This window comes from Corythoichthys intestinalis, chromosome 9 (genome assembly GCF_030265065.1).
Source record: "Corythoichthys intestinalis isolate RoL2023-P3 chromosome 9, ASM3026506v1, whole genome shotgun sequence".
Classification (NCBI taxonomy): Eukaryota; Metazoa; Chordata; class Actinopteri; order Syngnathiformes; family Syngnathidae; genus Corythoichthys; species Corythoichthys intestinalis.
Window position 1 is genome coordinate 32,383,147 of NC_080403.1, and position 27,656 is coordinate 32,410,802.

Sequence of the window (27,656 nt, forward strand, 5' to 3'; positions counted from 1 at the left end):
CTGGCGATTCCATACTTTTTTCTAGGGGTTGCATAAACGAGGGATCAAATTTTCACCTATTTGTCCGTGTTGTGTTTGCTCACCCATGTTTAGGGATCGCCTGAGGATGGAGCTGCTGGAGGTGTGATGAAGTCGCGTACGAGGTCGGTTCGCTCCCTGGCCCGGCTCAGAAAAAAAAAAAAAAGAGTGTTTGTCATGACAGCAAATGTGATTGTAGCTGGACCGTAAGACTCTGACTGTAACTGTGAATACCCCCCCACCCCGTCCTCTTCTTCCTCCTCCATCTGCCATCACTTCCTCCCATGTCAGAAGAAAGAACTTCTCACCTTCTTGAGTCCTGTGATGTTTCAGCCTTTCATGCTTCTTTGTGGTCGTGTGGGGAGGGTGCACAATGAGGTCAGTTTGAGGGATCAAAGAAACGAAAGAGAAGACGCACACTGACTGGAAAACTGACTTGAATGAACAACAACAACAACAAAAATCAGATGGGATGAGGCCGAGAGGTAATGTTTCGGGGTCAGCGTGAGAAATCTATATACAGTATATGAATGAAACTGCACTATGAAACGAGGGTTGTACTGACTGAATGGACAAAAGACGTGTCAAAGAAATGTTATTGTTGGCTTTGTGATATTTTTTACTTTTTTAGCAACCAGTACTTCAGCACTGCCTTGAATTCTACTTGTTTTTGCTTTTCTTCCCCCGATTCTATTTACTTTTCTATAGTCACTGTAAGTCCAGATGCAATCAAACATGTTTTATTTAGACCTGTATCAATGTTGGTGATCACTTTGTGGTTCGGCTACACGCAAGAGACTATATTCAATGCACTAATGAAGACAGCAATGCTCAAAATCCCACTGCCCCACTGCAAAGGTATTGACAGCTTTGCCCAGATCAATAACCTACAATGCCCTGCAAGCTGAACAGAGACAAGCCTGTCACGCTAACGTTGCCTTACTCAGCTCTGTCCATGTGTTGGTATGACCTGTTTGTCCATCAGCTCGCTTTCCAGCTATTGCGCTTTCTGTGAAGTTCAAGAAGAAATCAAAAAAGAAAGAAAAATACAGGTTTAAAAAAAAATTAAAAAGCTAAAGAAAAAAAATACGCCAGTGCATCAAGGATCGATGTTGGTCTGTATCTGTGAAAAATCGTGTGCTGCTTTCTGTACACTTTGGAGATGTTTTCATATGAGCTGTAACTGTAATATTGTATCAAATCTTGTGACTGGCCAATTGTTGTTGAAAGCTAAATTACCAATCAGACCCTTTTGACCAAGGGCGTAGGTTTGGTCTTAATATTAGTAGGGACTATAACCTGCATGTACACTTTTTGCTGGGGATGGACATTAATAAGACCAAACATATTTGGTGAATGGGGGACAGGGCTACATTTCTCACCAATATGAAGCTAATTAATTAATAGGCTAAATGATTAATGTAAAATAAATCTGCTGACCTATACTAACTTTCACACTGCAAATTTATAACGTCTTAATCTGATATATATTTTTTTTCAATCAAGTCAAATAATTTTCTCCATTTTTTTTAGAGTGTTAAAGGATAGTTAACAGATTAATGCATCAGATTCTTCCACTTACTTTAAGTAAATATAACTATTTGGTCGTATTGAGCCACACATCTAAAAGTTGGTCATCTTTCACCTAAATCAAGAAAGAAAAAAAAACATTCAAATAATGTTTTGAACAATATTCTTGAATTAAGAACACTTCTGACAAACAAGTTTTTTTTTTAAGATTAAATATACAAACCTTTTCGCTTGAAATAAGTCAGTTAAGCTTATTTTCAGCCTGCTGTTTTTCTTATTTCAAGAAATCTCAGTAAAATCGACATGAAGCATTGTAGCAGTAGCAAAATTAGTGGAGTGTTCCCCACCTCCACAACATTGACGTCTTTTTACATTACTTACAGTGGCTGTTGCTGGCGGAAAAAAACATTTTGAGTGTTAAAGGCTAGTTAACAGATTAATGCATCACATTCTTTCACTTCAAGTAAATTTTACTATTTGCTCGTATTGAGCCCATACAACTAAAAGTTGGTCATCTTTCACCTAAATCAAGAAAAAAAAAATCATTCAAATAATGTTTTCAACAATATTCTTGAATTAAGAACATTTCTGACAAACAAGTTTTTCTTCTAAGATTAAATATATGAACCTTTTTGCTTAAAAAGGTCTGTTAAGCTTATTTTCAGCTTGCTGTTTTTCTTATTTCAAGAAATCTCTGAGTAAATTCGACTTGAAGCACTGTAGCAGTAGCAAAATTAGTGGAGTGTTCCCCACCTCCATAACATTGATGTCTTTTTACATTACGTACAGTGGCTGCTGCTAGCGGGAAAAAAAACTTTTTGAGTGTTAAAGGCTAGTTAACAGATTAATGCATCAGATTCTTCCACTTACTTTAAGTAAATAACTATTTGTTCGTATTGAGTCCATTCATCTAACAGTTAGTCATCTTTCACCTAAATCAAGAAAAAAAATCATTCAAATAATGTTTTGAACTATATTCTTGAATTAAGAACATTTCTGACCAACAAGTTTTCTTTTAAGATTAAATATACAAACCTTTTTGCTAAAAATAAGTCTGTTAAGATAGTTTCAGTTTCTTATTTCAAGAAATCTCAGTGAGTAAAATCTTCTTGAAGCACTGCAGCAGTAGCAAAATTAGTGGAGTGTTCCCCACCTCCAGAACATTGACGTCTTTTTACATTACTTACAGTGGCTGCTGCTGGCGGAAAAAAAACTTTTTGAGTGTTAAAGCCTAGTTAGCAGATTAATGCGTCAGATTCTTCCACGTACTTCAAGTAAATAGTACTATTTGTTTGTATTGAGCCCATACAGCTAAAAGTTGGTCATCTTTCACCTAAATCAGGGGTCTCCAAACCGGTCCTCGAGGGCCGCTGTGGGTCCTGGTTTTTGTTCATACCGATCAAGCACAGACCTTTTAACCAATGTGGTTTCTACTAAAGCAAGCAGCACCTGACTGCAATCAACGGATTACACTTATAAAACACCAGATTGGTGAAAAGTTGTGGTCTTGTTTTGTTGGAGTGCAAACCTGCACCCACTGCGGCCCTATGTGGAATAGTTTGGAGACCACTGACCTAAATCAAGAAAAAAAAAAAATCATTCATATAATGTTTTCAACAATATTCTTGAATTAAGAACATTTCTGACAAAAAAGTTATTCTTTTAAGATTAAATATACAAACATTTTTGCTTAAAATAAGACTGTTAAGTTTCAGCTTGCTGTTTTTCTTATTTCGAGAAATCTGAGTAAATTCGACTTGAAGCACTGTAGCAGTAGCAAAATTAGTGGAGTGTTCCCCACCTCCACAACATTGACGTCTTTTTACATTATTTACAGTGGCTGCTGCTCACGGGAAAAAAACTAGCCTTTAACACTCAAAAAGTTAACAGATTAATGCGTCAGATTCTTCTATTACTTCAAGTAAATATTACTATTTGTTCGTATTGAGCCCATACAGCTAAAAGTTGGTCATCTTTCACCTAAATAAAAAAAAAAAAAAAAAAAAAAACATTCAAATAATGTTTTCAACAATATTCTTGAATTAAGAACCTTTCTGACAAACAAGTTTTTCTTTTAAACTTAAATATACGGACCTTTTTGCTTAAAATAAGTCCGTTAAGCTTATTTTCAGTTTGCTGTTTTTATTTCAAGAAATCCCACTGAGTAAAATCTACTTGAAGCACTGTAGCAGTGGCAAAATTAGTGGAGTGTTCCCCACCTCCACAACATTGACGTGTTTTTACATTACTTACAGTGGTTGCTGCTAGCGGGGGGCAAAAAACTTTTTAAGTGTTAAAGGCTAGTTAACAGATTAATGCGTCAGATTCTTCCACTTACTTCAGGTAAATATTACTATTTGTTCGTATTGAGCCCATACATCTAAACATTGGTCATCTTTCACATAACTCACCAACGGGGATGGTGTGGCTCAGTGGTAGAGTAGTTGTCCCACAACCAAGAGGTTGTGGGCTTGATTCTCTACCCTGATGAACTTACCTATGAAAACCCCACATTGCTCCTGGTGCTGCGTCACCAGTAGGTGGATGGCTTTGAGCAAGTGCTTTGAGCGCCTTGAAAGGTGGAATAGCGCTATAACACAGTTTCAATTAAGAAAAAAAAAAAAAACTCAAATAATGTTTTCAACAATATTTTTGAATTAAGAACATTTCTGACAAGTTTTTCTTTTAAGATTAAGTATACAAACATTTTGCTTATAATAAGTCTGTTAAGCTTATTTTCAGCTAGCTGGTTTTCTTATTTCGAGAAATCTCAGTGAGTAAATTCGACTTGAAGCACTATAGCAATAGCAAAATTAGTGGAGTGTTCCCCACCTCCACAACATTGACGTCTTTTCACATTACTTACAGTGGCAGCTGCTGGCAGAAAAAAAAAAAATCCCTCGTCTTTGAAGGGGGCGGGGGAGGCGGCATGTTGTATTTCTGTCTGGCTGTGAATGGGTGTGGGGGGGGGGGATTAAAGTCATCAGCCAATCAAACGTGCGTTTCAGGGGAAAAATGGACTGGCACATTCAACAAGTGAAATGGGGTCAGTGTAAGTGAACATAATGAAACTACTGTAATTGATTTGATAATGGTAGGATCAATTCTATCCTTACGACATATTGGAAGACAATCTAAATGACCTATATAACTGAAGTCATTGTATAATGCAAATAAGGTTGCTTAAAAGTTGGTGGGAATAGTTTGAGTACCCTGAAAAGTTGGTAGTGTTATGTCCCTACCGTCCCAATGCAAACCTACGCCCTTGCTTTTGACACTGACAGAGTGAGATCTCGAGCTAGCTAGAGAGCCAAATGGGGAGCAATTCTCCTCAGGATTTTGTTTCTATAAACATAGTCACTACATGGATATCCTATTAAGCTGCATCCTTGTCAAGCTGCTAATAGCTAAGAACGGTGCTATACCATCCAAAGTGAAATTGGAGGTTCATCTCCTACCAGCAGTGTATGCACTTGTGTCGAATGTTACAAATTTATTTTGGTTTGAGATAAATGGAATCTGGACTTACGGTGTAATGATCGCTTACAAAAAAAAAAAAAAAAAAAAACTTTTATGAAATAGCCTGATCATAAAGCACTGTTGTATCATCCTTTCTACACTTTCTCTGAATCTTTACAGAATAAACTGAATACTCACCATTCGGCAGTGTTATTTGTTCCGATGCCCACATTGCAGCGGGAGTGGAAACGATGCCAGAAAACAAAGCTGTGGGATACTTTTGAAATGACACCACAGAGCTTAGCGCGCCACCTGCCGGTCAATCGATGACAATAGCTGAAACTGGCAAGAAAAGGTGCCTCGGCCTGTTGCCATCTTTATTCTTTTTACTAAAACGCAAGATGGGAGGGAGAATAAGCTCCAAAATGTATTTGGTAGACAATGACTCTTTCAGCATGGAGAAGATACCGATTGTTATGGTGTGATTCAAAGGGACACTGGTGCCAGATCATATTGGAATTACCATAGTCCCAAAACTGGCATCAGTAAGTTCCAGTTTGGTTTTCCCGTGTGTACGTATTCATTTTGGATCAGTTTGGAGAAGCACAGATTGTCTTGTGTACCTAAAATTGTCAATCTCAAGTTTTTTTTTCCTCCAGATTACACTGGCCAACATCCCTCCCCAACTTCCCTTCCATGAAGTTTTTTTTTAATTGATTCCATTTTCGGCAGCTGAATTCAAACCAACCATTTTTTTCTGTATGCTTGAGCTGTCTCACACTCGGCATTTTTTCTATGCAGTGCTATGAAAAAGTGAACCTTTCGGAATTTCTCACATTTCTGCATAAAATCACCAAATGTGATCTGATCTTTGTCAAATCACACAGATGAAAAAACTGTCTGTTTTAACTAAAACAACCAAAACCAAAACATTTATAGGTTTTCATATTTTAATGAGGATAGTATTCAAACTGACAGAAGGGGGAAAAATAAGTAAGTGAACCATCACACTTAACATTTTGTGCCGCCCCCCTGGCAGCAATAACTTCAACCAGATGTTTCCTGTAGCTGCAGATTAGTATTGCTCATCAATCAGGAATAATCTTCCCATTCCTCTCTACAAAACTGCTGTAGTTCAGTCAGATTCCTAGGATGTCTGGCATGAATCGCTGTCTTTAGGTCATCCCACAGCATCTCCAGGGTGTTCAAGTCTGGACTTTGACTTGGCCACTCCAGAACGTGTAATTTTGTTCTTCTGAAACCATTCCGAAGTTGATTTACTTCTGTGTTTTGTGTCGTCTTGTAGCATCCATCCACTTTTTAGCTTCAACTGTCTGCAGACGGCCTCAGATTTTCCTGCAAAACATCCTGATAAACTTTTGAATTCGTTCTTCCATTTATAATTGCAAGCTGTCCAGGCCCTGGGGTACCAAAACAGCCTCAAATCATGATGCTTCCTCCACCATGCTTCATGGTAGGGATGAGGTGTTGTTATTGGTGAGCTGTTCCATTTTTTCTTCCACACATGACGTTGTGTGTTACTCCCAAACAATTCAACTTTGGTTTCATTAGTCCACAAAATATTTTGCCAAAACTTCTGTGGAGTGTCAAAGTGCTTTTTTGCGAACATTAAACAAGCATCAATGTTTTTTTTTTTTTAAACAGCAGTGGCTTCCTCCCTCATTAAAATACGAAAACTTAGAAATGGGTGGTTTTAGTTGAAGGAGACACTGTTTTTACATCAGTGGGATTTTGACAAAGATCATATCACATTTGATGGATGGTGTTTTTATGCAGATATGTGAGAAATTCCAAAACATTCATATACTTTTTATACCACTGTACAGTGATCCCTCGCTACTTCGCGCTTCAAACTTCGCACCGAGTCCATCACGGATTTTTTTGTTAATTAAAAAAAAAAAAAAAAAAAAAAAAAGCTGTCCCTATCCGATCACGTAGTCTCTCACTCTCGCTCCTTCTGCTTTTCTTGGTCCTCCAGTGCACTGGAGTTGCTTATTTAAGTCAACGATGATTAACAGACGTAAAGGTTTGATCTTGCCTTTAAAATAAACGGCTGTCTTTTAATCCAAAAGAAATGTTGTCTTTTGATCGGTCTATATGCTGCCGTAGCAGATTCATGGCGCATTACGTCCTTGAACTAGTTTTAATTTGTCCGTTTTACCCTGGAGACCCCCGTTTACAGACAGCAGCTTTTGATTCAACCCAGCCATAAAAAGGTAAATTATATTTGAAATGTCTATCATTTTTAGCTTCGAATCATTAATTGTTTTCTAATTTAAAAAAAAATTTACAAAAATTATTCACTTGCATTAATAGTGTCTGTTAATGGGTGATTGATATCTACCTCATAAATTGTATTTTTTTTTGTTAATGTCACGTTTTCCCCGATATTTTAGATCAGGGGTCTCCAAACCGGTCCTCGAGGGCCGCTGTGGGTCCTGGTTTTTGTTCATACCGATCGAGCACAGACCTTTTAACCAATGTGGTTTCTACTAAAACAAGCAGCACCTGATTGCAATCAACTGATTACACTTATAAAACACCAGACTGGTGAAAAGGTGTAGTCTTGTTTTGTTAGAATGAAATTCTGCACCCACTACGGCCCTATGTGGAATCGTTTGGAGACAACCGTTTAAGATAATCGAGCCAACGAAAAATTTGAGAAAACATTTAAAAGGGTCCATATTTGAAAAAAACTCTCAACCACTCCTTGATGTCTGATTTCTGCATTGCTACCCTTGTTATATTACCGTTTTTCACCTATAAAATCCCCCAAAAGTCCAGCTGTGGCCATTCACAGCTGTGTCTTGACACTGTGAGACATGCTATATGGAGTTTTTGGATCGAAACAAGTAAAACCCTACTTCATCGAGCCCTAAACCATTAGCCTCTTACCTTTATCCCAATGTTAAACACACCTAAAAACCCTAACACAAGTAGTTTTTAGATAAGATTAGTTTAAGCGTAAAGGGCTAGTGTGCAAGGACCACTAAAAGTCAACGTAGTGTTTAGGGGTACATGGACCACTATAAGTCAGCTTTACCCAAACATTTCTTCTATCAGTTTCCTATGCAAAATCTTCGCAGTTTTTCACTAATCGCGGCGGGTTTTGGTTACCATTAACCGCGAAAAACAAGGGATCACTGTAGTACAATATAAAAAAAAAAAAAAAAAAAAGTCATATACTAGTAGATGAAGTTTTGCCAAGAAAAATATATACCATTATTTAAAATAAATAAAAATTAGACATTGCAAGTTGTCACTCACAATGTTACTCATTGCCTACTTTTACTTGAGTAATATTATTTAAAAGTAATTCTACTCTTGTTTGAGTTAAAGATTTCGGCTAGTCTACCCACCTCTGGTCATAGTCCTGCGAGAATTCTTTACGGTATTTTTTTCCCTTAGTGCTGCTTTTTGTTTACGACTGCGACTTAATACCCCCCCAAAAAAACACAGTACTGCTCCACACCACAATAAAAGTTTTTAAATGTAGGTTTTTTATTTATATTCTTAACCTAGAATGAGCATACAACTTAACATTATCAAATGCTAGGACAAAAAGGTAAAACAGGAATAGGATGTTGACTTTACAACTACTTACATCAACTTTCCTATCATAAGAGTGGAATTAAATCAATTCACATTAAAATGTTTACATTGCTATAACCTCATTCTTTACACAATTACCTACCTAAAATTGTAACAGATTGGTGATTATTTTTGGCAAAGTCGATATCCCTCACACACACTTCTCCAATGAGAAACACTTTCATTTTACAGACTTAAATACATTGAGTTCAAGTAGCAGGGGAGATTCTTTTTCTTCAAACAATTTGAAGCTCAACTCAGATGTAGACTTTGGGGGCTGGGTAGCAGCTTTAGGGGATGGAGCTTTGCAGGTGATTAGATCAAAATGATTGGTTCACATTGACACTGGAAAAAAAAGAAAGAAGAAAAAGAAGTCCCTGATTGAAAGGCTGTAAAACATATATTCACATTCTGCTCGCTTGTAAATGTTGACATGTTTGCAGTGTTCCTCCAACCCCCAAACAGCTTGCCCACTTTCAGACACCCGCATGCTAAACATTTTTAAATAGTCCAGTTTAAAATAATCACCCTAAACAGACAGCTTTTAAGGTCGGGGCCCCTAACGCACGCACACACACTCACGCAAATGCCAAGCTCACACTTGTCCTTGTCCTCAAAAGGCCTGTGGGTGGTATTAAGGAATTCATTTGATTTGACTTATCAAAATATAGATTCATTCATAATACATGAAGGGGCTAAAATTAAAAACAGTGGATGAGGATACAATGATACAAAGCAGTGTTTGCTTTTTTTTGCTTATTACACAAGCAATAGGACCACAGAGTTCAAAGTTCAGGCATCGTCATTGGGAGAAAAAGGTGAGGGAGTAATCCAATTACTGGCACTATGCCTTGATGCTCAGTTCAGCATGATGCCTGATCGCAGATCAGATGTTTGGACTACCACTCGAAAGTGGCATCATCTCATCTTTTTTTTTTCCTGCCAAAACCTTTTCGGGTCAGTCCATCAAGAAAAATTCATTACAGTAAAAACAAGTATCCGATTAAAAAGGAGAGTTAAAACCACAACCTGGAATTTAAAATTCAAAGTCCTCGTCTGCCATGTCGATGGCCCAGGCGAACTTCTCGCGCTGGGTTTTGTTGTAGATCTTCTCAACGGGAATGCCCCACTTCTTACACCTAGGAAGAAAAAAAAAAAAAACGAGTGAAAAAGCGGGACGCATTTTGTGATGGATGACGTTTATGGAAAATTAAAATAAAGAGTCCCTTACCAAGCCACAGAAATACGAGGGTCAAGATAGTTAAGCTTTGAAGTGCCAAGCGCAATCTGCTTGTTTTCTTCACGGTCGGTCGCCTGAACTTCCAGCTTCATCAACTGCTCTTCTATCCTCTGGACGGCCTTCTTCTTGGTCTCCACAGCCCTGCGCGGTCAAGTGTGATAATTACACAAGGCCCCATCCATTCGTTAATGCCTGCACCGCGTTTTTAGAAGTCCGCTCACTTCTTGGATTTTTCATCCTTCCGTACTTTGGCGTCAGCCTTGGCGCTCTTCAGCTCTCTTTTAGCATCTGACAGCTGGTCCCTTTTTGCTTCAATCTGAAAAAAAGTTGTTACATTTTCAATCGGTACTACCATTTTCCCCAAAAATCTTTGAACTAGGCTTGCAAAATTCCAGGAATTCGCAAAACTCCCAGGAGGGAATTCACCGTTCGTTAGGGGGAACAAAATATTGGAACAGAGCTTCGCAAACTGCGGACCGCTGCAAATTATGAAAAACAAAATCACTTGCATTATTAGAATAAGTATTGCCCGCACAAGAGGCTTGAGTTCAGTCTACACTGTTGCACTTTTCACCTTTAACACTACCATAGACTTCATGATATTGACGGGACACATTTCCCAGACACTGCGCCACGCCATCGAGTAGCGGGCAGTCCCACAGTCCGCTTCAGTTATTCGCAGTCGGTCACAGTTATTCAAAACATTCAGCGATCCAACACTGGATTTAGGTTGAAAAGTTAAAGCTGTACCGCATAAAAACAGGAAGGATTGTTTCAGGAGTGATTTGTTCCAGGATTCACGGGAATTATAATTTTCATACCATGCATGCATTTCGAAAGGTTGTGAAAAAAAATCAATGGGCAAAATTAACAGCTACGGCATTGGCGTCATAATTCGCAATATTTACGTAAAATAAATGCCAACTGCCAATTTTTTTGCTTTTAACCAAGAATCGAGACTGTTTTACATCCATATCTATAAAGAATTCAGGGATTTTAAGCATTTATTTACAAGAACCGTCAACGTAAAAAGCTTTGTGGTGATAAGGCGGTGCTACAGTACAGTGGCTTAAAGACTAGCAGCACATTCAACATATTTACGTAAAATGCTAATTGGCCGGTTCTTTGCTATTTTAACAAAGAATCGAGACTGTTTTACGTCCATATCTATAAAGAGTTCAGGGATTTAAGCATTCATTCACAAGAATTTTCAACGTAAAAAGCTCTTTGTGGTGATAAGGCAGCTCTACAGTGGCCTAGAGACTAGCATCACATTCAACATATTTACGTGAAATAAATGCTAATTGCCCGGTTCTTTGCTCTTTTAACAAAGAATCGAGACTGTTTTACATATCTATAAAGAGTTCACGGATTTAAGCATTTAGTCACGAGAACCTTCAACGTAAAAAGCTCTTTGTGGTGATAAGGCGGCGCTAAAGTGGTTTAAAGACTAGCAGCACATTTGACATATTTACGTAAAATTATTGCTAAATGCTCGTTTTTTTTTTTGCTTTTAACCAAGAATCGAGACTGTTTTACGTTGATATCTATAAAGAATTCAGGGATTTAAGCATTTACCTCGACATACGATCGCTTCGACACTCTTTTCGACATCTGACAAAATTTCACTCGCCAATTGTTTCTACATCCAACGAAATGCTCGAAATACGATTTATGACCGTGCCGAAGTTGCTTTGTTATCAAACAAGACGGACGCACAGCTGATTTTCTCATGAGATAAATCAACATAGGTTCGAAGAATGTTAGTGCAGGTGGTTAAAAAGGGGAAAAGGTGATGCTTTCCACTGAAATGAAAATGGAAGTGATGGAAAAATATGAGCGTGGTGTACGCGTCTGAGAACGGGCTTGACAATACGGCTGTAGAATGTCTACGTTCTCGACAGTCCTCCTCAGACCTCCGTTCGCCATTCTTTATACGTTAACGTGAATATTATTATTGTAACATCGCTAAAGAAAAATCGCCAGCTTCGTCAGGTTTTTAATCATTTCAGAACATGTGCAACATGTGCAACACAAAACGCCTCCTGCCCGCCGCGGCTGACCGCGACAGAACATAAAAAGTGAAAGTAAAACCTCTAATGCACCTCTCACTCTGTCATATCAGCCACGTGGTGCGTTCCGGTACACCACGCAAAACACATCCATCACATTAGAACGTGATTTATCATTACATGTATTATATTATTCCGATTTTTATTCATAAAGTATTTGTTTGGCTCAGAGTAATTGCTATTTGCAATAGTACCAGCAGTATTTATTAAGGATTTCGTGTAGGTTTTTGGGCCGTGGAACGAATTAATGCAATCACAATGTATTCTTGTGGGAAAATCCTGCTCGACATACGACCATTTCGACTTACTAAAAAGGTCCTGGAACGAATTAACTTTGAATGGAAAGGTACCACTGTATTTTGTTTTACCTGAATTTATATTTAAAAAAATAATCCAATGAAATAATTTCATCTATCCTGTTGTGATTTTCTTGAGTTCGCTGTCACTGGACATTTTTTAGCTATAGTAGTGCAAATATCCAGTGCAATATACTTATCCCCTTAGATTTGATTACTTGCAGCCCTTAACTTTTTCGCCGCCATTCAAAGACATCAAATCCATTTCTAATGCAAAGGTTGGCATTGCGTGATCATGTTTTACTGCAACTGACGGCGATAGACGTCCAATCCAATTTGAACGTGAGCAGCCCAGTCAAAATGAATTCGACTTATCGCCATCAATGGCAGCTAATGAGTTAACACATAAAATCCTGTCTTTCAAGTGAAAGGATTTCAAGTTTGATTTTTCTCAGAGTGTCCTTTTGAGAAAAGTTTGGACATTCCTGTATTAGAACATGACACCGTGCTCACCTTTGTCTGCAGGTTCTGCATGGACTTCTCAAACGTTTTGGGTGGAGCCCTCTGGTGGTTACACAGGATTGCCACAGCTCTGTTGGCCCTGTTGTAGGACAGAATCTTGGCCGGAACATTCTCATCCGCTACACATTAAAAAGTGACGAAACATAGTATCGACAATGAAACAAATACACTTCAAAGAAAATGCGTGCCATTGATGTGCTTTGGATTCTTGAGCTTTGATTCATTCACACACCGTTCGTAAGCTCTTTGAGTTGCTGCTGCAAGGTAATTGAAGCGTTGTATGTACGGAAAACTTTGGCCGTCAGCCCGTCCATCAGTTCCTGAAGGTGCTTGTTGAGGATTGAAGTCTGCCCAAATGAAAATGGAGTCAACAAAATGCCTACTGGATGTTTAGTGGTTAAGCAGCAGCTTGCAGTTCAACCAAAATGCTGTCAGATTAGTTTCTAGATTTCAAACTTGAAGTTGAATGTTGTCATAACAGTTTATTCAAGTAATCTTTCTTGTCATACCATCAGACATTTCCAAATGATAATTACACAAAGGAAATCTACAGTTGTGAGGCAGAGCCTGCTGCACCTTTTGGTGTCTTAATTGTTTGAAGGAATGGCTGGTTGGCTTGTCTGACAGCGTTCAAAACTTGCTAGGCTTCTTGCAACCGATTGTGGTTCAACTCCAAGGTAAGACTGCATATTTTTTAGCTTACGTTTAAGCGATCAAACAGGTCGTCATCCGGCTCTTTGTTTTCCATGAACAATTGAAGATTTTTAAAAACCTGAGGAGAAGAACCAGCCATGAATAAGTTTGCAATTTGAGACAGTTTCCATTTAAATTGGAACTCTCACCCTTTTTTCCACCGGGACTTTGTTGTAGTATCGAATGGAATCTTTTCCTAGGAAATCAAACTCCACAACATACTCTTGCCCCTCGTTTTCTGGGTAGAGTTTGAGATGTTCCACTCTGAGGGAGCAGCAGCCCACCGTGTCGGCGGTTTCTCCTTCCTCTTTCTCGTTACCTGCTCTTAGAGCCAGCTGCAAAATAAAAACGAGCTAGCGTTTGTCACTTCGCAACTGGAGGCGACATACACGGGGGGACGTGCGCTCACCTTGTCGATGAAGTAAAGCGCGACAGCCCTCTGTCGGATCCTCATTTCCTTGGACTTCCAGTCGTCGCGATACTGCGTCCTGATGCGGTCCACGCATTTCTTTAGTCTACGGGCTGTTTCGTACTTTTGCCAGTCCTTCTCTCCCTGCACAAAATGGGAACAGCAATGCTCAACGATCAAGCAAGGCAGGTTTAGGTCAGGTTGTAGCCTACCTTGATCCTAGAGCTGGGGTTCAACATGATGTACTTGGTGGAACCTTGAATGTTCTCAGTCCACGACACCAGCCATGTCACCTTGTTATCGTGACGAACCTCTTTCCACTTTGTACCCGGAGGAGGCTGTGGGTGCTTGGAGTCCCTGTGTGAAAATTTAGAGATGTCCAGATCACATACTTTTGCAAGTGGGTAGTGTGGCACTGTTACCGAGACTAGTATCAGAAGCGGGCCCGAAGCGGAATTAAAAGGCAGGCATCAGTATCTGCTAGCACCAAGAAATCATGTGTCGATGCTGCTCAATATGCACTCTTTGAGATTGATTTTCCAACCACCGGTCACCTGTCCCAAGATAGCCACCAATTACAAACGTGCCCGAAGAAGCATTAAGAGGAAAAATAAGTGTTTGTTGTGCCTTGGAGAGTTTTAATCTTAGTAAGTGTATGAAATTCATTTCAACTACGACAGATCGGACACATTCCTAGTGGAAATTATACTAGTAGTTTATTTTTTTAATCACTACACGTATGTTACTTATGATCTGGATTAGGGGTGTGACAAAATATCGAAATGGTGATATATCATGATACTTTGTATCCCAAAAGGTTATCGATATGCTTCTGCCAAGAATCGAGATATCGTTTTTAAAAAGGTGTCAGTGTTTAGAGGAAAAAAATAAAAAAATAAAAAAATAAAAAATAAAATAAATAAACTCTTCCACCATAATAGTGTCTCAGGTAACTCTAAGGCTGCCATTGACAGTGCTCGACGCGCAATACATTTAGACTGGGAACATTAGTTCATTTGAAATAAGGTTGCAGCTATCGATTATTTTAGTAGCCGATTAATCGATGAACTATTTATTTCGAATAATCGAGTAACCGGATAAGGAACATACAAAATTAAAATACCTGAGCCTCACACGGTATATATAAAAAATAAAGGATCTACAGTATGTACAACAAAAGAACAATTGACTAACTTAGATAGCAAAAGTCCGCTAGCTTAATTGCTATAAAATGCTAACGCTTTTTTACAATGCTCTTAATAGCTCAGACACATATTCCCACAAAAATGCCTAAATATACCTTTAAACTAAATTCCGAATGCATTCAAAAAAATTATTAGCTCAAACAAAAACGTGCTCATGTTGGTCTTAACAGGGAGCAGATGGATTCAGCCATGTGAAACGAGGTAGACTAGAGGGCCGTGTATCCACCCAAATCAATGAAAATAAATGCAAACACTTTCAAAACAAACCATTACAACGTCACTTTTATTAAACGAATACTCGAAGCAGCAAAATTTAATTTAATCTTTTTTTCCTAATCGAATACACGAGTTACTCGATTAATCATCGCAGCACTAATTCGACACCAGAGCATTTGCAGTCATTCCGTCCGATTTTTCAGGTCATTTACAGGTCACTAGTATCGGTATCGGTGCATTTACAGGTAATTTCCTGTTGAGTTTGAGTCACAACCTAATCATATGGGTGATTTCCAGGTCACTTCCTGTTCTGTAACTCAAAATAAACAGGATGTGACACATAAAATACCCCTAAATCAACAGGCAGTAACTGAAAATCAACAGGTAAATTACCTCAAATGGCCCAAAATTACCTCATTGCCTGGCATTGGCTGCCAATGACTGCCATAGACGTTCAACCCATTTGAACTGGGAGGGTGGCAGCGAATGAACATCCCACCCACTTCAAACGGATTGAACGTCTACTATTGATAAACTCATTCCAATTTACAGCAGAAGCTTGTTTTTCCTCTTTATTAGTTGTTTGTAGAATATCCTAGAATTATTTCCTGACCAATGTATCGATAATCTTTGTATCGCCATATTGTCAGATCATCGTTATGGTGAGCTTTGTATCGCAAATCGTATCGTATCGTATCGTTAGGTAACAAGAGGTTCCCACTCCTAATCTGGATGGCTAAAAGTGCACTGTGCAGAGAAGCACTAACTTGCTGCAGTTGATGATGGTGTCTTTGGGTCGGATTCGACGTTTAAGCATGCCCATTTTAGGATGGTCCCCACGACCGCGGAAAAGGCCCGGCGGCTCAATGCGGAAGTTGGCAATCCTTTCTCGGTGGCTGTCCATGATGCAGAAGCCGTACTCCTGCAAGAGGCGCTCGTTCTCCTCTTTGATTTTCTAGGAAGGAAAAAAAAAAAAAGATTTTACAATAACATGAACTCAAAAATATAAAAATATGGACTTGAGCCGTTAGTTAAAAGGAATCTTAACGCATTCTCAAAGTTTTCACTTATTTTGTTCTTCTTTGGGAATACACCAACTAAAATTGCTACTTCGACGTTATGCTTGGATGGATCAGAATGGATGTATAGGCATCGATCCCGGGAGCCCCATTTCTAAGTTTTTTTGCCTCATAGCAAATTTATATTAATTCCTTGCAGACTTATTGTTGCCGGTTGGTTTCCACTTGGGCAACAGATGTTGTCGGTAGGCCTGTCGCGATAACACATTTTAGAAAGCGATATGATTGCTTGTTTTTTTAACCTATTCAACCACGAAAATAGTGATAATTAGTGTTGCACCGATACCATTTTTTGGCCCCGATACCGATACCTGGCTGTGCAGTATCGGCCGATACCGATACCATCCCGCTTATATATATATATATTTTTTTTTCTCTTAAACCCCCCGCCCCCCCCCCCCCAAAGAGCTACATAATTGGATGTGTGTTGTTCGTTCACGTTTCGTCTTCAAATGTTTTATCAAGTTCGAGGTATTTAAACTGGCCGATTTGACTCCACATCTCCAAACTTTCAGGCCGCAAATCTTGCATGCAGCCATTGATTTTAATCGACGGGATTTCTATTTGGAAATATTTCCCGACTGCCGCGGCGCCGCCATAATTCCTGGTTTGTTTTTCGTCCATATGAAAAAGCCCCCTTTTGATTGGTCAGGAGTGGCTATTGGCCCGCTCTCATTGGCCTGGAGCAGGCCAATAGCGATAGCTGCTTGGTGTTCACGTGTCATCACACAACACAGAGACAGAGTGTAGTGAGCGCCAGGAGGAGAAAAAGGCTGTGGTCAAATGTTATAATAATGGACTGGTAAATGGTATCGGCGCCGTCTTTGTTGGTACTCGCCGATACCACCATTTCGGGCCGGATCGGCGCCCCCTGCCGATACTAGTATCGGTATCGGTGCATCTTTAGTGATAATACATCCTAATAAATCATCTATTGAAATGCAATTAATTGTTATTCTTAAATAAAACACATATGAAAATTTATATATATATAAAAAACAATGCATAATGAGTCATTTTAAAGCTAGTGAGGTGCAAAATATGAAAGGGGTGAGAAACTGTCATTTTTGTTGTTTGCCAATTAGAGCCCATTAAAAGTGTTAATTTGATCCAAAATTACTGTCATCTTGTCCTGCAAAGTGCGCATGCAACAAATTTGAAGCCAAATTAATATAATTTATTACATCACATTATCATTGCTAATCAGATTTTTTATAATGGGTGTCATTTTAAATGTATTCTTAGTGTAGAATCTAAAGTATATGCGATTGCCTCCATAAATCTGAACATGACATGCTTTTACTTAGAAATGTTCATCGGAATTATGTTTGCTAATCAACTAACCGTAAGCTTTATACTCAGTAAAAAGAAAAAACAAAATCCACTTCTCTTTCGTCATGCATGTTGTATCAGTAACCAATTTTTTTCTCTTGTTTATTTCACTTGCAAATTCTTTAATCCAGCAAGTTTTTATGTTTGATGCGTCACCTTTTAACCACAATTTTGCATTGTGGAGAAGACTGTCAATGTTTTATAGCAGTCTAAAGTGGTTAGTACCTTGTCTTTTTTCCATTAGCCTCAATGTAGCAATGCTAACGTTTTAAAATGTTCAATATAGAAGTGTTTCCTTATTTTGTATTTCTGAACTTTAATTCCATGTCGTGTTGATGGCTAATAAACATCTGTGAAAGGTACTGGAGTCTAATATGTAATCAACAAGCACATGTGCCGAGTGCACGCAGCACACGCACGCACATATGTATGCACGCGGCGATAAATCGCAACTGGGAAAATAACCGCCCTCCTTTTTATTTACCGTGCGATAATTTGACTTATTGCATATCGCCACCGGCTTAGTTGTCGGGCAGTCATACTACATTTTGAACTTAAAAATTACGTTTTTACTGTAATTTAACTCTGGGTCTAGAAATTCAGCTGTAAATGTGCATTGGAACCAAAAACTGCAAAGAAAAAAAGGACTATGAATACTGCCATATTTTTGGGACAAAGTCGCACTGGATTGTCAATTTTTTTAGGGAAATTTCATTCTAGCAGAGACCAAGAACATACATGCATACATACAAGTACATTATAGGAATAAAAACTGGAGAGTAACAGGCAAGATAGCGTAATAATGTTAACCTAATATAGCCACAGTTAGAAAGATAACTATAGCCTCAACAACACAAGATAACTTGTCTTCCAAACAACTCCACCAACTCAGGAAGTAGGGGGCACGCCTAGAATGTCTTTCTCGCAGATGTTAGTGAGGAGTAAAAATGTAATAGTTGCACCCAAGTTTAAGTCACTGGCCCAACCAAACTATAGGGGGGAAAAAAGTGTGACTCATAGTCCGGAAAATACAGTTTATGACTATAAAACAATCCTTGCTTTTTCTGAGGAAACAGAAATCAGAAAATATTTACTATTAAGTAATTCGCTGCCACTGACGGCGATAGAAGTCAAATCTATTTTAATTAGGAAGAGCTGGCAGTCATCATTCACTGCTAGCCCTTCCCACTTAAAATGTATTGGACGTCCATCGCTGGCAATGGCAGCCATTTGCTAAACAGTGCCTGTGAAAGAATTGATCATCAAATTAAACCATTTTTTGGCATTGTAATAAAAGGGACATTTACCAATTTCTCCTCCTTGGACATGGCCTTTCTGGCTTCAGACTGAGCCTTGAAGTAATCAGCCATTTCAGTGAAATTGCACTTCTTCAAGTCTGTGATCTTCGCTTTTTCCTCTGCGGTCATTTCCTGAATTTAGAAACATATTCTATTAATAAACAAAATTGGAAAACATAAAAAAAAAAAAAAAAAAAACTGCTTACTTCCACCTACCTTCCGCCAATCTTTAAAAAAGTTTTTGCGAAAGATGTCCTTAGTGGTGTATTCGTGGTCCAGCATTTTGGCAAAGAATGTGGCCACCTCTTCTGCCTCTGGGCTGAGCCTCATTGGTTTACCTTCAAGACAAAAAAAAAAAAAGATGTGTTAATTAATCAACCATGGTGATGAGGCCATATGTAAACACAGGTTTCTTACCATCATAGTAGAAGTTGACTTTGCTAGGAAGTGGCTCATATGGTGGGGCAAACACTGGTCCTTTGTGCTCCAGAAATTTCCACTTGACGCCATCTGTGTATCGCTCCTCTTCCCACCTGGAATCAGTAGTAAAAAGATAAATAAGTAGTAATGAGCAAAGCGTACTACATGGTCCAACTTACCATTTCCACTTCTCTTCTGGTTCCTTTTTTGCTTTCTTTTTTCCATCGGCAGTTTCTCCTTTTTTATCTTTCGTCTTTTTAGTCTTCGCGTCCTAAAAAGGGAAGAGAAAATGAACAGAGTTGGCCCAACCCAAGCTGCAATTCACATATTCACATCTGTAGTAAACAAAGCATGACTGCTCGCTTGAAACAGATCAGAAAATTAGGCTTGCATTAAGACCACGTTATGTTTAACTCCTTCATTGCCATTGACTACGATTGACGCCCAATCCATTTTGACCGGGAGAGGTTGGCAGCGAGTGATGACAGCGATGGATGTTCAATCCAAATAAATTGGATGCCCATTGTCGTCAATGGCAGCAAATGAGTAAAAATATTTTTTTTAAAAAAGGTAAAATAAGACATGCAAAATTATCTTGATTTACATTACATCACACATTTTCTAAGTATTTATCTACTCAACTTACATCAATTTGTTTCCTTTTCTTGTCCTTCTTGTCATTTTCAGTCTTTATTTTTTTGGGCTTAATATCGTAACTGAAACATGAACATAAAAAAAAAAAAAAAAATGTTAAGTGACCAAAAAAATTAAGCAAAATTACAATGCCAAGTTAAAATATTAATCGGTCACTCACTCTTCATCATCATCCCGCTCTCGCTTCAATGATTTCTCATGTTTAGGCGAGTTGTAAAAGTCTTCATCAGGGTCAGATTTTACATGTGGCGGGCTAATACAAAAAAAAAAAAAAAGCAAAAACGATTATTTTTTTGATTATAACAATAAATCCCTTACAACTATCAAGGCGTACATACCTGGAAAAGCCATTCTCCTTCTCTTTTTTGATTTTCCCATCAATGACTTTTAGCTGTAGTAAAAAGTAAATGCAATTGTTGAATCAACTTTTTCTTGTGTTATTACAATTTTTCTGAAGAGAAAACACAACTAAGACATAACTTCTTAAAACTCCTTGGTGCATATTTACGTAATAGACACTCAAAAGCATGCATGTTCATATAAGTTACAGGATAGGACAAAAGCAGGGAGGATACTACAACCTATTCGTGTCATGTTCTATTCATGCGACTGAAATAAAAACCCACCTTCTTCTCCTTGTGCTTGTCTTTAAATTTTTCTGTGCTGCCATCTTTGTGCTTCATCTTATCCTTATCGCGATGTTTTTTGTCAGAGTGTTCACTAATGTATCAATTAAATGAAAAACACAAAATAAGATACATACATGAAATACATTAAGCACATCTGCGTTTTTTAAATTGTAAAATGCATGTTTACCCATTGCCATGCTTTAGTTTTTCCCGTTCCTTATCTTTCTTGTGGTCCTTGTGTTTATGTTCTTTATTTTTATGTCTGTGAGAGTCTACAGGAAAAAGGGTATATTTATGAGTAGACAGTTTCAGTATTTGTATGTCCCCAAAAATGTGCAGTGTGAACTTTGTATAAGGTGTTCTGGATGTGCACAAAAAATATCGCTTCAATTCAATAATACAATAGTACCCCCTTGAGGAAACACGAGCCATTGTTCGACATCATGTGGAACCTGTCACAACATGCAACGAAACAAAGTTTTCTCTTGCGGTTCTACTTTTTAGCTACCCTGGACATAGTTATGGATGAGTAAGAGCAGAATAAGCGCTTTAAGGTGGGCTGAAATTTTTGTTTCTAAAGAGCTATGGAGACCAATTGTACACCGATAGATGACAGATTTCTTTAGGTTCATCCAAAATGGTGTTAAAAATCGGATTGGTGCCAACTTCGTAAAACAAACTAAATCCCTACATAAATAAGGTACCAGTTTATTCATATGATAAATATTTGAACACTAATTCAGAATCTTGATTTAATTCAAATTCAGCGTAACCTTTAAAGGTGGAAAACGTGGTTAAATCCAGAAGGAATATCTTAATTTGGGCAAGAGTAATTCGGGCCATTGATAAACACTTGGAAACTCGTGCTGTTAGTGTAAAAACTTTCATATAGGACACACCTTAGTTAGGCCTCACTTGCTAAACACAGACTGTAACAGAGGTCAACTTTCCAACTTTTTTTTTATAATTATTCTAACTTCATTGTGAATCAAAATTCCATGCATCTCAGATCCAAAACCTGAGTAGGTTTTAAGTGCAAATATGCAGAGTGTGGCTAGAAGAGGACCCCAATTTATTTTTGTCAGTGGTCCAGGAACAGATTTTAGAGTCAAACCAAACTGGCCTCTAGTCTCATTGTACATTTTTGAATTATAACTCCTAGAATTTCTTGTAAGAGTTGCTCTTACCCTGATCTGTTGCACTCTTCTATGCACAGGGATCTAGTTTATTTTCATATTTGCGTTGACATGCCTAACTGGCGTTTTGTTGTGTGACGGTGTAGATTAGACATTTAATTGAAATTGACAAATTTGAATAAAAAATATTTCTTAAATAGCAGTAGACTCCCAACTAGGGGTGTAACGGTACACAAAAATCTCGGTTCGGTACGTACCTCGGTTTTAAGGTCGCGGTTCGGTTCATTTTCGATACAGTAAGAAAACAAAATGCAAAATATAAATGTGCTAGTGTGTTTATTACACACTTTTGTGCTTTCAACAATAGGAACATTAGCCTATACAAAGCTAGAATTCTGCTCTAAAAGTAGTGGGTATTTAAAGATAATCCAACAACAATTTGCCTTTCAGACCCCGCATATTGGTCAGCTTTCTTTCTGAAAGAAAGAAGAAAAAAGAAGTCCTGTGCTAAAGAGAAAAGCAATCCCAATGACAAAGATTTTAACATGCATTTTACAAATGAAATGCCTCAATGAAACATTTTTTTTTTCTTATGAACGATTTTCAAAAGCTTTATTGGTGGATTTTCCCAAGTTAAAGCGCCACACAGAAATTAATACATTTAATTGTGTAAGCAGGATGTGTGTATTCTTATTATTTAATTACAGCTCATTTCAATTAATTTTATTTAAATGGGCTATTATTTATCTTATTATGCGTTTATATTTTACTAGGGCTGTCAAACGATTAAAATTTTTAATCGAGTTAATTACAGCTTAAAAATTAATTAATCGTAATTAATCGTAATTCAAACCATCTATAAAATATTCCATATTTTTCTGTAAATTATTGTTGGAATGAAAAGATAAGACAACACGGATATATACATTCAACATACGGTACATAAGTACTGTATTTGTTTATTATAACAATAAATCAACAAGATGGCCTTAACATTATTAATATTCTCTTAAAGCGATCCATGGATAAAAAAAACTTGTAGTTCTTAAAAGATAAATGTTAGCACAAGTTATAGAAATTTTATATTAAACCCCTCTTAATGTTTTCGTTTTATTAAAATTTGTAAAATTTTCAATCAAAAAATAAACCAGTAGCTCGCCATTGTTGATGTCATTACACCATGCTCACTCCCCAAACCCATAAAATCATTTGGACCCAAGTGCCAGCAGAGGGCGCCAAACAACAAAAAACAAGTAACAAGCGGACATTACACTGCTGTCATTTTAATCTGAGCGGGGCATGTGCGTTAATTGCGTCAAATATTTTAACATGATTAATTTTAAAAATTAATTACCGCCCGTTAACACGATAATTTTGGCAGCCCTATATTTTACAAATGATTTGTAGTATTCATTTATATTGTATAATTTATGTTGCATAACTTTAGTTCCTATGTGAATATTAGTTCCTACTTGTTTTGTTGTGGTAGGAGGGTTTTGTATTGAACACGGGGCTGTGTTGGTTATTATTATAGCAGAGAAGACAGCAGTAAATCAACAAAGACAAGTCAACTGTGCCCCGATCTACCACTCAAGAGATTTGATGGGACTCAAAAAGTAGGTTACGATTGCATATTAGTTTGAAAATCGACCGGATCCACCGTATTTTTACAAGAGTAACTTCCGGCCCGATCCTAGCTACCAGTAGTAGTATTGACGCAGGAGGGCCGCGTCTCGCGTCAAATAATAAACTCTGCCGTTCTTTTCGCGTGCGCCACATTAAGCCGCTTCTGGGACACATCTAACACGCGGCCGCACTGCGACTGGTGTGCATTGGCTGATTGACTCTAATGCCCGCATTTCACTGCGTTCTCGCTGCGGCCACGTTGTTGCGCCGTTGACGTTTCTGGGTTATACTGTCCTACCGTCCTCATTATAGTAGAGGAGACGGGAGTAAATATAATCTACACAAAGAAACTGTAACCCGATCGACTCACAGCCTCGAAAAGTAAGGGTTATATTACGTCAGAAACTCGTTCGGTACGCGTCCGTTCCAAACCGAGCACCACGTACCGAAACGGTTCAATACTACTACATGTACCGTTACACCCTTACTCACAACACCTAAACTTTAAACAGTTTTTCAGATTCGCTATATGTTTAGGATTTGAAAATGTGCAGGGACGTCCCAGGCGTAGCCCCATGTCTGATAATGTTGAATGAAAACCTAAAGAAATAGCTACGTCCCGAAGTTTTTCAAGTTATTTGTCAGCATATAAATATAGCACCAGAAATTTAAGTTATTGTTTGAACTACAAAGATAGGTGAAACATTAATGATTAAGTAATTAACCTGGTTTTAAATTGATTTCTTGACCTTGATACTAAAAATTTAAACAAGCTTTTTGTCAGCATTTGGCATTGTCATGTACATGAAGTATTTCTCTGCCATTTATCACTCTCCATTCTGGATGGATGGTTCACTTGTATCGAAAAGAAGATTTGTTTGTAATTGAACTGTTCTTTTATGGATATATTGTATTGTTACAGGAAAAGTTGTGATCCACGTACATGGCCAAATTACCCTGGAAATTGGGTGGCTTGGTTATTATGTTCTAGTGAAATACTGGTTTTGATTGAATTGCAGGTGTTTTCAAGCCATTTTTATCCTAAATGCAAGGGTTTGTCAAATTGTCCCCCGTTTGTGAATAAACCGAGTGATTCGAGCATGTCTGTGCAACAGGAGGATCAGCTTGTAGAGATGGCAAATGACGGCGACCTTAAACGTACTGTACATTTGAGACAACAACTCTACAGAGGTTCTGGATTAAAGTCATTCCGGAACATCTTGACATCGCTACGAGAGCACTGAAAGCCGTGCTACAATTTCCAACATCGTATCTTTGTGAAGCGGGGTTCTCTTGCTCTCCCATCACACCTAGATGGGACCATCTCATCGCAACGAAACAAGCTCAGGCCTCCAACTGATTCAGCAGGTGGGTTATATTTTCCCTGCACTTAACACGACGGAGCTAAAAATAAATGTTATTTTATATTTGCTGTATTTTTCTGCCGCACATTGCGTGTTCTGACAAATTTTGCATGCGCATAACATTAAAACTGGCCGCCAATGCAGCGATTCCAAAGTAAACACTACAAACTTTCTTTAAAGAAAAGAATATTAACTTCCGTTTGATCATGGGACATGTAGAAAAGAGTCCACCTGAATGTAAAAGAGTGCTTTTTCACCGCCACAAAAGCTTTGGGAGCAAAATTTTAAAAGGGTGTAAAATTTGACAAAACACCGGTCCGTAAAAAAAAAAAAAAAAAAAAAAAAAAAAAATTTAAAGACCCAAATCACACCAGTCCGTGGTGCAAAAAAAGGTTGGGGACCCCTGGTTTAGACAATGTTGAGTAGCAAATGTCTATTTTTTGCATTTCGTATTTGTTGTGTATGCTAATATAATTTAAGCTATAAATTAAAATAAGTCAACATTGCAATTTCAATTTGCCCTGAAAAATCCAGACATTTATCCTGGAAGTTTTCAAAATCTTTTAGTAGTTTTTGAAAACAAATGTTTGAATCGAACAGTGTATCACCTGAACCAATATATAAGAAAGTATAAGTGAATACAGATTTATTTTGCATTGATCATTTAGCCAATCAATTAATTAGGTTCATATTCATGAGAAACGTAACCCTAACCCCTGTTCACCCATTATTTTTGGTCTTATTATTGTCCCATGCCCAGCAAAAAGTGTATATGTAGGTTATGCTGTTATATCGTCCCTACCAATGTTGAGACCAAACCAAAGAGACCATAATCAATTTTGTCCGACAGAACCAGACAATCACTGTCATTATTCTTAGTTGTAGCATTTTGGGACCTTCCAACTATTCTGTACAAATGGTCTGAAATAATGTAGATCTAATTCTAGCATTGTTACTTTAAATGAACTTAAATCTTGTCCAAATCCTTGTGCTGTGCTGTCAAAAGTTACTTTCTCCTGGGCACCGAAAATGGAAGCCCCTGTGACTGTAACACTATTAATCGTGTCGCAAATAAGGAAATCGCGATTGCGTGTCACATCACTGCACCGTTCCGAGGTGGAGGCGAGCCGGTTCGGCCTCGGTCGGAGCCTTGAATACATGTACACATCTGAGGCTGAGCCTGGGTTCAGTTTGCAGTAGTCAGGCCGCTGCGCCGAAAAAGAAAATGGCGCAGAGACTAAGTCCTCAGCGCCCATACCCTCACTTTCAGCTGGAAAATTCCCCCGTTTAGCGTGGCCGGCGGCTACATTTGACAGAACAAATCTATAAAACACTTCTAACCCTGTCCAAATACGGATTCGAAGAGACTATGTTATTTTCCAAACAGCTGTAGTAAGGCCTCCCTTTTGAACAATAGACGCTTGTGAGTGAAAGAGAGGACTTAGTCTCTGGACGCCATTTCTGTCCTCTGCTCTAAACTAATCCCATGTTATCATATATCCCCGAAAAATATGCTTTTATCCCATTTGTACATTTGAATCGGGATGTATCTTTGAAATATAACACGCTTACCGTTGACTCGAGAGCCACCGTCAATCTGAAATACATCAGGAAACAGACAAGGGTTACATTTGGTCGAAGCTAAGCAGCCGGCGGCTAACTAACTTTGAACTTGCTGGATGGCAAATCGTCAGTATCTTAGCTCGGCGAGCTAGCATGCTAAGCTGCCTGCAAAGAGGACTTAGCGGCTAATACCTAGACGGCTACGGCGATATGCTAACGCCACATTCAATGCAGCCTTACGGCACTCTTTATTCGAGTATGCGTCTGAACACACAAGACTTAAGTGAGAACTCGCTAGTCAGCATTCTGCTGTATCATCAGTAACAAAGAGCGAGTACAAGTTGTCAGTACATTATTCTTAAAAAATGAGTATACTTGATCAACACACACGGCCAACACGCATTAGCTGCCAATGTTCACAGTTGGCCAAGTTACCCTCTCAAGCCAAACATATTCAATACGAGAAAGTATGTATTTGCTAAACACTGATGATGTCTTTACAAAATGTGTTCCGCGTTACCTGGTCCTCGTTGTGGGCATGGTCCCCACTCATTTCCTTAGCGGTGATTGACAAGAAATTAAAAATGACAAACGTGTGCCACACACCGGCGAGCAGAGGCAGGCAGAATGAAGAAAGAACGGGGTTGTGTAAGACCTAAGTCCCGATTGAATAGCAGTGCGCATGCGCATACATTTAAACGGCAGCAATGTAGCTCCTCCTTTGACGAGAAACGTGTTGCTTTTCACCAGCAGGAGCACAAGTCCCCCCGGCCCAACTGTTTTGTGTTGAATACACAGAACGGGCTAGATCAGAGGTGTTCAAAATGTTTCCTTCCTCGTTCATTTTTTGACTGGGATGGGTGGCAGTGATCCAGTCAAATTGGATTGAACGTCTATCGCTGTCAATGGCAGTGAAACATGATCACTCAATGCCAGTCTTCCCAGTCGAAATCTATTTCGTGTTCATAACTCAGTGGCAGCAGATGAGTTAAGGGCTACAAGCAACAAAATAATCCAGAGGTATCAATACCTCTGGATTATTAATTAATCAATACCGCATTATGTTTTTATTTACTTTATTTTTTTTTTAATCTTGTGTCTTTGCACAACAAAGTGAAAATGTCTCGCATCAACAAAAAAAGTCAAGAAAATCACAACCAATATAGCTCAAATGGTTAAATTAGATTATTTTTTTCAAGTACCGTATTGGCCCGAATATAAGACAGTGTTTTTTGCATTGAAATAAGAAAAAGAGTGGGTCCTCTTATATTCGCGGTCTAGAC

The 27,656-nt window shown here is 38.3% G+C and overlaps 2 protein-coding genes across 9 annotated transcripts in view; one reads left to right on the forward strand and one right to left on the reverse strand.

Moving 5' to 3' along the window:
- The window catches only part of zhx3a (zinc fingers and homeoboxes 3a), a 74,918-nt gene extending 71,361 nt beyond the window's left edge, over positions 1 to 3,557 (forward strand). For all 6 annotated transcript variants that reach the window (XM_057845296.1, XM_057845297.1, XM_057845299.1 and 3 more), the window contains one exon: positions 94 to 3,557. In XM_057845296.1, coding sequence (XP_057701279.1) covers positions 94 to 127 — 34 coding nt within the window. In that variant the 3' untranslated portion in view covers positions 128 to 3,557. The remainder of the gene's footprint in view (positions 1 to 93) is intronic.
- A 4,954-nt stretch (positions 3,558 to 8,511) lies between these two features.
- On the reverse strand, positions 8,512 to 27,036 carry top1a (DNA topoisomerase Ia). Of its 3 annotated transcripts, XM_057845302.1 has the most exons (22): positions 26,894 to 27,036; positions 26,383 to 26,407; positions 20,872 to 20,956; positions 20,682 to 20,775; positions 20,394 to 20,446; positions 20,216 to 20,308; positions 20,048 to 20,117; positions 19,581 to 19,672; positions 19,399 to 19,514; positions 19,198 to 19,319; positions 18,991 to 19,113; positions 16,040 to 16,227; positions 14,064 to 14,208; positions 13,852 to 13,995; positions 13,592 to 13,777; positions 13,453 to 13,521; positions 12,982 to 13,096; positions 12,741 to 12,868; positions 10,081 to 10,175; positions 9,851 to 10,000; positions 9,649 to 9,758; positions 8,512 to 8,964 (listed from the first exon to the last, which is right to left on the reverse strand). In XM_057845302.1, the coding sequence occupies exons 1-21, from the start codon at positions 26,924 to 26,926 to the stop codon at positions 9,656 to 9,658; spliced, it is 2,229 nt and encodes a 742-aa protein (XP_057701285.1). In that variant the 5' UTR covers positions 26,927 to 27,036; the 3' UTR covers positions 8,512 to 8,964; positions 9,649 to 9,655. The 3 variants fall into 3 exon arrangements, with proteins under 3 accessions (XP_057701285.1, XP_057701284.1, XP_057701287.1); XM_057845301.1 differs by having other exon boundaries at positions 8,512 to 9,758; XM_057845304.1 differs by lacking the exon at positions 26,894 to 27,036 and adding an exon at positions 26,476 to 26,863 and having other exon boundaries at positions 8,512 to 9,758.
- Positions 27,037 to 27,656: the final 620 nt, after the last annotated feature.

Excerpts from the sequence above, each read along its gene's own strand:
- top1a (XM_057845302.1), bottom strand. The coding sequence starts at position 26,926 with ATGAGTGGGGACCATGCCCACAACGAGGACCAG. Across the intron at positions 12,869-12,981 it reads ACTCAAAGAGCTTACGAACG|CGGATGAGAATGTTCCGGCC; the intron begins GTGTGTGAATGA and ends TTTAATGTGTAG. Across the intron at positions 10,176-12,740 it reads TGCAGAACCTGCAGACAAAG|ATTGAAGCAAAAAGGGACCA; the intron begins GTGAGCACGGTG and ends ACTTTTTTTCAG.